This window comes from Odocoileus virginianus, chromosome 5 (assembly GCF_023699985.2).
Source record: "Odocoileus virginianus isolate 20LAN1187 ecotype Illinois chromosome 5, Ovbor_1.2, whole genome shotgun sequence".
Taxonomy (NCBI): Eukaryota; Metazoa; Chordata; class Mammalia; order Artiodactyla; family Cervidae; genus Odocoileus; species Odocoileus virginianus.
In genome coordinates, this window is record NC_069678.1 from 74,151,310 (window position 1) to 74,164,266 (window position 12,957).

Below are 12,957 nucleotides of genomic sequence, written 5' to 3' on the forward strand. Positions count from 1 at the left end.
GGAAAAACTTAAGGAGGAAACAATGGGGAAGGTGGAAGTTCAAGGAGACAATTAGTATTTCAGTTTCAGACCTATTAAATTTGAAAGATCTATTAGACATCCAAGCAGAAATACTTCTGTAAAGTGGTGTAGATATAAGATTTTTTTAAAGACCTAAACCATGAAAAGAGTTGACCTTGAAAGAATAAAGAGCACTGTAGCCAAAGAAAATATACGACTGTGGTACAAGGAATAAGTTTGGCTTATTGAACACACTGAAAGGCCAGTGAGTTTACATATGGGAAGACTAGACAGCAGGAATTAAAACAAGAAATGGTTTTTAAACAGTCTCACTGTAATACAGTAATTTATAATATTAATACATATTTTGGTACCTGAATGCTATAGACTTAATTGTGTCCCAACTCATTTGTTGATGTCCTAACACCCAATGTGATGGTATTTGGAGATGGGTATTTGCAGAGGTATAGTATGAGGTCATGAGGGTGAGATTTTCCAGGAGGGTGAGAATCCTTAAAAAAAGAACACAAAGAATTTTCTCTCTCCCTCTGTCTCTGCACCCACACAAAAGAACAGGTCATGTGAATACACAGTGAGATGGAGGTCACCTATGACCCAAGAAAAGAGGCTTCAGTATAATATAAACCCTATCATACATCTTGATTTTATACTTCCCAGCCTCAAGAGCTATGAGAAATAAATTTCCTTGTTTGAGCTACCCAGTCTATGGTATTTTCTATATCAGCCCAAGCAGACTAATACAGTGGAAATGGAGTTATACTGAACAAAAATGTAAAACATGTGAATGGCTTTGGAACCATTCTAATTTCAAAGTTTGGAATATTGCTAGTGAAAAAGACTAAAGTGCCTTGAAGAAACCAAAGAAACTTTGAGGGTGCTGCAGATGAGAGTTTACAAAAGGACAAAATCTTCCTGAAAACTGGCGAAAAGGAGACCCCTGTTACAAAAGAAGCAGAAATAATACTATTATCAAAAGTTGTGTAGAAACCAGATAATAAACAAAATATTCAAACTGCCACATGATTGATTTTTGCTGCTTAAAGTTTTATAATGCTATATTGCAGAAAGGACTACTAAACAAAAACAATCCAGGACTTCATAGTTTCGAAAATTCTCAGCCTCTCAAAGTGGTAAAAGATGCTAAAATTAACAAATAGTCTTTGAGCAAAGATCAAAGCCAGTTCACTGCCAGAAAAACACAGTCCAAAAATGAAGCCCAGGTTGTGACAAATCTTTTAAGACTCAGAAAAATCAAAGATGATGCCTCAGAATACTTTTCATACAGAAAAAAAGCTCTCTAAAGAGAAAAGAGCTGTGCCTCACAATTCCTCTCAAAGGACTGCTAAGAAGTTTAAGGTTGGCCCTCAGCCATCTCAGAAAGAGATTTGCAGGTGTAATTTGTAGACGGGAGGACCAAACAAGTTCTTATGATAAACAGGAAAGCCACAAAGTTTTTAAGGTAAAAATTATCTACAGAGAGGATTCTTAGGTGTTAGCATTCTATTTTTGACCCGGGAGGTAAATTAGGTTACAGATATGGGTTTTGGGAGAATTCACTAAGCTGTATATTTATGTTGTGTGCATTTCTCTGACTTGAGTTATAATACACAACAACAAATTTCATATTTTTAAGAAATGCTGGGCTCAGTCACCACCATGATTCCTTGATTCTTTGAGTCTGCACGTGAACATGTGAAATTTGAGACATCTGTTACTTACACAAGCAGAGATGTGAAGATGAAAACTGGATATACAGGTATAGACTACATCATTGACTATCCTAAGTTTGCACCCCCCCCCAACAAATGCATTACCTTGTTCTATTTTCTTCACAGCTACTAATCATTATTTGAAATTATCTTTACTTTGTTCATATGCTACTGTCTCCCCCTACTAAAAATTTAAGCAAATACCACACATCTCACCTGCTTATTTGTTGCTTGTGAATGACTTCATTGATATCCCTAATTCTTTTTCCCTTTATGATCTGACTTTGCAGTTTCCTACCTTTAAAAAAGTAGAGTATATTTCCCTCTCTCTTGATTCCAAGTTTTTCATATGACTTGCTTTGGTCAAGTCTCAAAATGCCTTGCATGTTGCAGATTACTCTTCTGCTTCTGCTGTGACTATGAAAAGGACATGCCCGAGGTGGCCCTCTGGTCCCAAGAACAGTATGAGACACCCAGCCAAACAGGAGTAAAACGGAGCCTCCAACCAACCTACACTCATATGATCAACCCAGACAAAAAGAGCTGAGCATGATCTAGAGCCACTGCTGCTGCCGCTGCTGCTGCTAAGTCACTTCAGTCATGTTCGACTATGTGTGACCTGTAGACGGCAGCCCACCCAGCTTCCCCGTCCCTGGGATACTCCAGGCAAGAACACTGGAGTGGGCTGCCATTTCCTTCTCCAATGCATGACAGTGAAAAGTGAAAGTGAAGTCGCTCAGCCACGTCCAACTCTTAGTGACCCCATGGACTGCAGCTCCATACCCGGCTCCTCCGTCCATGGGATTCTCCAGACAAGAGTACTGGAGTGGGTTGCCATTTCCTTCTCCACAGATCCACTGATTCCCAGTCAATCTACAAACCTGTAAACTCTGATAATAACCATTATTTAATAAAAACTGAATTTGGGAATAGTTTGTTACACAGCAATAGTTAACTGATATGCAGAGTTCCAAAGAATAGCAAGGAGAGATAGAAAGCCTTTTTAAGTGAAAAATGCCAAGAAATAGACAAAAACAATAAAAACGGGAAAGACTAGAGATCCCGTCAAGAAGATTTAGAGATACCAAGGGACTATTTCATGCAAAGATGGGTACAATAAAGGACAGAAATGATAAGGACCTAATGGAAGCAGAAGAGACTAAGAAGAGGTGCCAAGATTATATATAGGAACTGCATTAAAAAAAGGTGTTAATGACCTGGATAACCACAGTGGTGTGGTCACCTAGAGCCAGATATCCTAGAGTGTGAAACCAAGTAGGCCTTAGGAAGCAAAACTATGACAAAGCTAGTGGAAGGGATGGAATTCCAGCTGAGTTATTTCAAATCCTAAAGATGATGTTGTGAAAAGTGCTGCACTCATTGCCAGCAAATTTAGAAAACTTGGCAATGGCCACAGAACTGGATAAGATCAGTTTCATTCCAGTCCTAAAAAAGGGCAATGCCAAAGAGTGTTCAAACTAAACCAAAATTACACTCATTCCACACACTAGCAAGGTAATGCTCAAAATCCCTCAAGCTAGGATTCACCTGTATGTGAACTGAAAACTTCCAGATGTAGAAGTTAGATTTAGAAAAGGCAGAGGAACCAGAGATCAAATTGCCAACATCCACTGGATCATGAGAAAAGCAAGAGAATTCCAGAAAAACATCTACTTATGCTTCACTGACTACGCTAAAGCCTTTGACTGTATGGATCACAAAAAAACTGTGGAAAATTTTTAAAGATATGGGAATACCAGAACACCTTACCTGTCTTCTCAAAAATCTGTAGGCAGGTAAAGAAGCAACAGTTAGAATTGAACATGGAACAACAGATTAGTTCAAAACTGGGAAAGGAGTACACCAAGGCTCCATACCATCACCCTGCCTATTTAACTTATTTGCAGAGTATGTCACGCAAAATGAGGGGCTGAATGAAGCACAAACTGGAATCAAGATTGACGGGAGAAATATCAAAAACCTCAGATGCAGAAGACACCACCTTAATGACAGAAAGTGAAGAGGAATTCAAGAGCCTTTGATGAAGGTAAAAGAGAGTGAAGAATCTGGCTTAAAATTCAACGGTCAAAAAACAAAAATCATGGCATCCAGTCCCATCACTTCACGGCAACTAGATGGGGAAAAAGTAGAAGCAGTGACAGGTTTTATTTTCTTGGACTCCAAAATCACTGTGGATGGTGACTGCAGCCCTGAAATTAAAAGACAACTGCTCTTTGGAAGAAAAGCTATGAAGAACCTAGATAGCGTATTAAAAAGCAGAGGCACTGCTTTGCCAAAAAGGTCCACATATTCAAAGCTATGGTTTTTCTAGTAGTCAGGTACAGATGTGAGAGTGGCACCATAAAGAAGGCAGAGCGCTGAAGAACTGATGCTTTCGAACTGTGATGCTGGAGAAGACTCTTGAGAATCCTTTAGACAGCAAGATCAAACCAGTCAATTCTAAAGGCAATCAAGCCTGAATATTCATTGAAAGGACTGATGCTGAAGCTGAAGCTCCAATACTTTAGCCACCTGATGCAAAGTGCCAATTCATGAGAAAAGACCCTAATGCTAGGAAAAACTGAGGGCAAAAGGAGAAGGAGGGAACAGAGGACAAGATGGTGGGATGGCATCGTCGACTCAAGGGCATGAGTTTGAGCAAACTCCAAGAGATAGTGAAGGACAGGCAAGTCTGGTGTGCTGCAGTCCACGGAGTTGCAAAGCATCAGACACAACTGAGAGATCGAACAACAGTACTTCTATATTTCAGTGCCTAGAACAATGCCTGCAATACAGTAAGAGCTAAATATTTTAAATAAATTATTTAATTCAAAAGGAAATGGACAAGAAATAGCCAAAGAGGTAAGGAAAATCAGAAGAATGATGTGTCACAAATGCCAAGAGAAGAATATGTTTTAAGAAAGAAGTGATCAAAAGGGACTAATGGTGTTGAGGTCTATTAAAACAGTATTGAGAAGTATTTACTTTCTATGGCAATGTGGTGATCAGTGGTAGCATTGAGAAAGAGCGTAACCCAGACTGGAATGGAGGGAGTTTAAAATGGTAACAAATAGCTACAAGGAAGAAAATTCCATGGCCCCAAACTATCAGTCTCCTCTATGCCATCCTACCATTTTTCCTTGAAGATTTCTTTCCTTTCTGATTACTTGATCTTGGTTATCAAGCCTAGGGTATTTTTCCTGCAAAGAACAGGAATGTTGTACTTTCAAGCACAACTATTTTCTTTCTCATCTCACAGAACACATGGTCATATAATAAAATTAAAAAAAAAAAAAAAAAAAAACAACTCTTTCTGCACTATCCCATGCTTTAACTAACTGGCTAATGCAGATCAATCACTGATCATCAGTCAAAAAGCTAGGATACTCACCTACAAAATAAAAGTCAACTATGCAATTTAATTCTCCCAAAACATTATGTGACTCCCCTGGTAGTTCAGCGGTTAAAAATTCGCCTACCAATGCAGAGGACATGGGCTCAATCCCTGGTCTGGGAAAAGTCCACATGGCAAGGGGCAGCTAAACCCATGTGCCACAACTACTGAAGATTCACATGCCCCAGAACCTATGCTTCACAAAACAAGAGAGGCCATCTCAGTAAGAACCCTGTGCACTGAACTAGAGAGTAGCTCCTACTTGCCAAAATAAGAAAAAGCCCATGCAGCAAAGAAGACACAGTGTAGCCAAAAATAAATTAATTAATTTAATTAAATTTAAAATAAAACACTATGGATTGACAAATGACGATGGACTCTTGATGGATTCAAGTACTGAGAATACTGTACTCAGAACTGATAAGCCTCAATTTATAGTCCATGGTTGATTTATGTTATTTTTCCTATTTCAGTGTCTTCTTTTGGAACATCCAAGGTATTTCCAATATGATCTCATTTGTATAAATACTTTACAACTAAATTCAACAAATACTATTTCAACTTAATTGAAAAACCATTTCATATTTTATACAAACTGGCATCCTCCACAGTTCCTTGATAAATACATGTATGTTAGTCACTCAGTCGTGCCCGACTCTTAGAAATGCCATTGACTGCGGCCCACCAGGCTCATCTGTCCATGAGATTTTCTAGGCAAGGATACTGGAGTGGGTTGCCATTTTCTTCTCCAGGGGATCTTCCCAACTCAGGGATCAAACCTTGGTCTCCCGCACTGCAGGCAGATTCTTTACTGACTGAGCTACAGGGGAAGCCCTAATAAATACATGTATATAACTAAAAATAAGCCTTAAAGTTTTTTAACATACCATATTTTTCCATGTGCTCTTTTCCAGCACCCCCAAACATCTGAGGAGCAATTGGGTGGGCAGATAATCCATACTTATTGATCAGGACTTGAAGATGTTTATCAACTGGATTAGCCCTATTTGGAGTCTAAGAGAGGAGAAAAAAATTTTTAATAAGTACTCAACATGATACATATCTCTTTCAACTATTAATTAGAAGTGTGGAGTAAGCCAAAAATTTTCAGTATGATTAAAATCAGTCATTCAATTAAAAATAAATAATTTTTAAGTAAAAAAAAAAAGAAACATGTATTAAGAATCCCATTATGTGCAAATAACTGCTCAATGTTCTAGGGATAAAACAATAAACAAAACAGATAAATTCCCTGCTCATCTAGCATTCATATTTGAAGGAAGAGGGAACAGAAAGTAATGAGGATGAAAATGATTAAAATGTAAATAATAACAAACTCAAATAAAGGGATAAAGATTGAAGGTGGGAAGTGGTATGTTATAGAAAATAGTCTAAGGAGATAACGTTGATAAAGTGACATTTCAGCAGGGATGTGAAGGAGTATGAGTAAGTCATTTGGTGAAGTTGGGGAGAGGAGCATTCTAGGCAGACAGAACAGCAAGAACAAAGTCCCTAAGGCAGGAGCAGGTCTGGGTATTTGAGAAGTGAATTACGATTAGGATAAAGTGATACTCAGAGTGCAATCACATCTGTTTCCATGGCTCTAGAAGAGAGAAACATAGTTCCCAATGCAAATATTTTACAAACGGGAGGCTGTTTCTTCCAGTTTCCCTACCAGACTATGAACACCCAGAACATATGAATTCTTCATAAACTTCTGTATATGTATCCAGTGCCTAGCATATGCCCTGCTATATAGTTAAGATTCCATAAATAACTGTTGAATGAAATTAATTAATTAGGTCCACAAAGAGGTTCTAAAGCAAATGCTATGAAAAGATTAAATAGACATATGAAAAGACATCTTTTCATGTCTACTTACTAAGTAATTATTAATAATTACTAATTATTACTAATAATTAGTAATAACACCATTAATTATTAGAGAAATGCAAATCAAAACTACAATGAGGTACCACCTCACACTGGTCAGAATGGCCATTATTAAAAAGTCTACAAATAACAAATTCTGAAGAGGCTGTGAAGAAAAGGGTACCCTCATACCTATCCCCTGTTGGTGAAGATGTAAGTTGGTACAGCCACTGTGAAAAACACTATGGAGGAGTCTCAGAAAACTAAGAACAGAACTACCATATAATCCAGCAATTCCACTACTGGGAATATACCCAGACAAAACTATAATTCAAACAGATACATGCACTACTATGTTCATAGCAGCATTGTTCAAAATGACCTCATGTCCATCAAAAGATGAATGAATAAAGAAGATGTGGTACATATGTACAATGGAATACTGCTCAGCCACAAAAAATGTGTGAAATAATGCTATTTGCAGCAGCAACATGGATGTAACTACAGATTATCATACCAACAGAGATAAATCAGAAAGAAAAGACAAATACTACAATTCCACTTATATGTGGAATCAAAAATAGGGTGCAATGAACCTATCTACAAAACAGAAACAGATTCAAAGAACTAGAGAACAGACTTGTGGTTGCCAAAGGGGACGGGAGAGGGAGAGGGACGGACTGGGAGTTTGGGGTTGGCAGAGGTTACGTTTATAACAAGATCCTAATGTATGGCACAGAGAACTATATTCACATCCTGTGATCAGTCATAACGGAAGATAACGTAAAACAGAGTGTATATATGTGCATAACTGAGTCACTTTGCTATACAGCAGCGATTGGCGAAACGTTATAATCTAATTGTGTGTGTTAGTGGCTCAGTCGTGGCCAACTCTTTGTGATCCCATGGACTATAGCCTGCCAGGCTCCTCTGTCCATGGAATTCTTCAGGCAAGAATACTGGACTGGGTTGCCATGCCTGTCTCCAGGGGATCGTCCCAATTCTCCAATTTAAAAAAACTCAAAAAAAAAGATTAAGAGGGACTTCTCTGGTGGTCTAGAGGCTAAGACTCCACACTCCCAATGCAGGGGGGCCAACTTTCATCCTGTCAACAACAAACTGGAACTTGCCAAAAGCATTTGCCAGCAACTGAACGACAATGACAAGGCATTTGCCATCTGTCTCTGGAGATTGAACCTATGCTGCTGCATCTGTCGACCTTTAACACCTCCCCTAGAGGGAGGTCAGGGTGGAGTGAGGCACTCTGTGCTCCAGGGAACCTGGTAGAACAGATGTTTAGATAGTTAGATCTTTTCAGATGATCCCAATCTGTGCATCTCTTCATATCTAGAAAAGCACTAAATCCCTTCAGGGTGACATCAGCTCCTCCTGACCAGCAGAAAACCTTTTGTAAAGCAAGCACTTGGCTGCATTGAACTCCCACTTCACCGAAATCATATATTGACCTTGTCCGACTGCCTCTTTGGAGCAGTCTCTCAGAGCTATCTGAGGTACCCCCTCTCCTGGGCTGCAGTCCTGATTTTGCCCCAAATAAAACTTAACTCAAAACTCTCATATCATGCATCTTTTTAGTCAACAACCCCTAGTCAGGGAACTAAACCCCACATGCCTTAACGAAACGAGCCCACACACCATAATGAAGATCAAAGATCCTGTGTCCAGAGTCTAAGACCCGGTGCAGCGAAACAAACGAATAAATATAAAAAATAAGATTAAGAAAGAATAGGCTTACACAAGGAAAATTAGTTAGTTAGATATGATCAGCAACTTGCCAATACAAAGGATAAAGATAAACTGAGTTGATAAATGGGTCCCGTGGAATCTGTGAACACAGAAATCTTTAAAATAAGTATATAAAATTATGTTTGGATTTCCACCAGTGGAAAGTTTTTCTGTCAAAAGAAATCTAAAAAAAAAAAATTTTAATACGGAAAATGTTCATATCTATGTTCAAAGGAATGTTAATGGAAACAATCATATACACTTCTGCTTCTAGCCATGATGGACTACAGAAACCAAATTTATCCTTCTATCTTAAACATTTAAAAACCTGAGCAAAAAAATAAAAATAAAAACCTGAGCAAAATATACAAAGTGACTGTTTTCAAACAATGGACAACATAAAGCCTAGTACAGGGATCTCTGAAAGAACTAACAGAGAAGAGTAATGGAGAGGACAGAGGGAGAGCTCTCTGAAAATCTGAAGAGAGCTCCCTTTGAGTATTTAGTGAATCTAATCAACACATGAATATGAGGAAACTACTAAAACCAGGGAAAGAGTCACTGAAAAGGAGCAGGCACAATAATTCCCAATGTTCCCATAGGGCCAGGAATAGTTTTATTCTCAAAACCACAATGGAAAGATCTCCTAACACAAAGAGCATCAATGGAATCCTGAGGTTACTGCTTGAATAGCAGCATCAGTTCAGCCTTGGAATAATAATGACTGTTCTGAATTCTGCCTAACAAAACATAAAAGCAAATCTCAAATGGATCAAACCACTTCTAAAAAACAACTATTTCCAGAACAAACTCCTAAATTGTTAATGGAATATAAAAATTCCATTAACACCCAACAAAGTAAAATTCATAATGTCTAACATTCAATCACAAGTTATGAGGCATGCAATGAAATGAAGAGTACAACTTGTAAAGAGTGGATTAATCAATCAATAGAAATTATACAGATGACAAAATTGTTTTAATGTTAAAGAATTACTATAAATAAACTCCACTAAAACAATTACTGTTAGGGGAAGCACACTGACTGAAACCGCCCACTCTGGCCAGGCACCACAGTAACCATTTGTGTGAGTTATTTTATGACAGGAGGTCCTGGTAAGGAACACAGAACTAATAAGCCACCACTAGCCGGAAGAGTTTAGGAAAAGTCAAAAGGAGATACCACGTGTCTGACCACCTCCCAGAATCCTTTTCACTGGCATCCATCTTGACTGACCAATGCGAGCACCACCAGGAAAGACTCTGAGTCAGAAGAATAGACCAAAGACAACCCGGAAACTAATCCCATCACCATAAAACTTGAGACTGCAAGCCACATGGCAGAGCAGTTCTCCTGGGTTCCTTTACCCTACTGCTCTATACCTGGGCACCCCTTCCCAATAAAGTTTTATTGCTTTGTCAACAGGTATGTCTCCTCAGATAATTCATTTCCAAGTGTTAGACAAGAGCCCACTCTTGGCCCCTGGAAGGGGTCCCTTTCCTGCAGTATTACTATAAACATACTCCACTTGTTCAAGAAGGTAGAAGAAAGCATGAACATGACAAAGAAAAATATGGAAGATACAAAAAAGAGTCAAAAATTTTTTAGAGATAAAATATACATTGTCTGAAAAGTAAACTCAGTGAAATTAACAGATTAAACAATGCGGCACAGATTAGCAAACCTGAGCAAGTAACAAATTAAAACATGAGGAGGAAAAAAAACTCGAAAAAAATGAACAAGATCAGTGAATTGTGGAACAACAATCAAGAAGTTTAGAGATATTATAATTGGGGTCAGGAAAAGAGAAGATGGAGAGACACAAAAGTAAGGAAAAAATATTTTAAGCCATAATGGATGAAAAATTTTCAAATCTGATGAAAACTATAACTCACATAGCCAAGAGCCTCAACAAACCCCAATAACACAAAACATGATAAAACTACACCAAGGTACATCATAATAAAACTGTTCTAAACCAGTGAGAAAGAAAAATACTAAAAGTAACCAAAGTAAAATATACATTAAGTATAGGCGAACAAAAAATAAGAATGAAAACAGACTTTAAATTGAAAACAATGAAAGCCAAAATGACAGTGAACCAAGAAAAAGTAAAGCTGACAGAGAATTCTGTATTCAGCAAATATATCTTTCAAAAAAAAAAAAGGTAAATAAAGACCTAGTAGAACATACAGACATTGAGAGAATATATCACCAGCAAATCAATACTATATGAAATGGTAAAGCAGATTCTTCAGGCAGAAGGAAAATAATCCTAAAGGAAATTCTGGATCAATAATAAAGGAATAAGGAGCACTGAAAATGATAAACATGTGGAAAAAATATAAGGGTTCTTTTTTTACTTTAAGAATTCTTTCAAAAAACAATTGATGAGGGACTTTCCTGATGGTCCAGTGGCTGAGAATTTGCCTGCCAATGCAGGGAACGGGGGTTTGATTCCTGGTCTGGGAGGATTCCACGTGCCTTGGGGTAACTGGGCCCAGGTACCGCAACCACTGAACCTGGGCTCTAGAGTCCATGCTCTGCAACAAGAGAAGTCTCTGCAATGAGAAGCCCACATACTACAGAGTAGCCCCCGCTCTCTGCAACTACAGAAAGTCCACATGCAGCAACGAAGACCCAGTGCAGCTATAAACAAAATTTTTTTTAATTAAAATTAAAAACAATTGACTATTTAAGACAAAATCAGTAACTGATGTGGGGCTTATAACATGTATAGTAAAATGTGCTTCTAGGAAGAGGCAACCAAAAAAACACTTCGTAAGATTCACGTAACATACTATAGTGAGAGTCATAACATTACTTCAAGGGGGTTTGTGAATAAGTTAAAGATGAATGTAAACCCTAAAGAAACCACTAAAAGCAAAGCTCCAGAGGTATAGTTAATACGAACATAAAACTGACAAAATAAAATTAGAAAGAATTCTCGATGAACAGAAAAGAAGACGAAGAGGAAAAAAAGAATAAAGAAGATATTGAACAAAAGAAAACAAGTAGAAAGATGGTAGATTTAAATTAGTGGTTTCCTAGTAAATATTTAAAAGGCTCATGTTGGATGAAGGAGGTCTTACTGATAGCATTTGTCGATTTTGGGGGTGTAAATAATCCTGCAGTGACCAATTTGAATATGCTAGCATGATGTCACTGAAAGCAAAGATAGAAAAAAAAAAGGCATGCATAATCAGATCTTGCAAGCTGGTACAAGCCAGTAGGCATCAATTTCAGCTAAGCACATTTGGATCAAAAGACCTGGTCTCAGTTGTATCACTAACTGCTAACTTGACCCTACGGCATCGGGTAATTACTTCACTCTGGGCTTCACGGTTTCACTTCACGGGTACAAATCTTCAGGGCCACCTCTAACTAAAACATTGTCTAAATTATTTCTGTCCTACAGAAATACTAGCTTGAGGATAGTGGGAGGGACAAAAAGGATTAAAAAAAAGACAGAACTGCTTGAGAAAGTTAAGATATTACGTACAAGAATGCTGACTGGAGCACTGTAACAGCAAAACAAAAAACAAAACACATATAAAATTAAAAGTAAACCATGTAACCAGAAAAGCAGAAGAGATCAATTGAAAACTTTATAGCCATGAAAAGCGACACTAGGCAGCTGTTAAAAAATAAGGAAGTTTGTCATTCATATGATGTCTGACAAAAAACAACAAAATTCTGTGAAGCAATTATCCTTCAATTTAAAAATATAATAAAAAATAAGGAAGTTGATCAATATGTTCAAACCAGGAAAGCTGTCCATTTGTAATGTGAAAAAGCAATATGTATAAAATTTTCTATCTTCTTCACATACATGTCAGATATTTTTTAACATTGTTAATATGTATATGTGTGTAGTATAGTATGTGAATATATTTAGATATCTGTATAAATATGGAAAAAAGAAAGGACATATAAATACACTGGTTACCTCTGAAGAACAGGATTAAACAAGCAGAAAATTACTTTTAACATATATATTTTTGAACAATATTAAACAAGCAGAAAATGACTTTTTTTTTAATATTTATTCATTTATTTGGCTGCACCAGGTCTTAGTTGCAGCATGTGGGATCTAGTTCCCTGACCAGGTATCGAACCTGGGCCCCCTGCATTGGGAGCTCAGAGTCTTAACCACTGGGCCAGCAGGGAAGTCCCAGAAAATGACTTTTAACACATATACTTTTTAAAAATTACTG

At 37.6% G+C, this 12,957-nt stretch overlaps 1 protein-coding gene across 3 annotated transcripts in view; it reads right to left on the minus strand.

The window, feature by feature from the left end:
• Positions 1 to 12,957, minus strand: part of SCP2 (sterol carrier protein 2) — a 179,753-nt gene that overhangs the window by 146,570 nt on the left and 20,226 nt on the right. For all 3 annotated transcript variants that reach the window (XM_070468148.1, XM_020871474.2, XM_070468149.1), the window contains exon 6: positions 6,012 to 6,138. In XM_070468148.1, the coding sequence (XP_070324249.1) occupies positions 6,012 to 6,138 (127 nt within the window). The remainder of the gene's footprint in view (positions 1 to 6,011; positions 6,139 to 12,957) is intronic.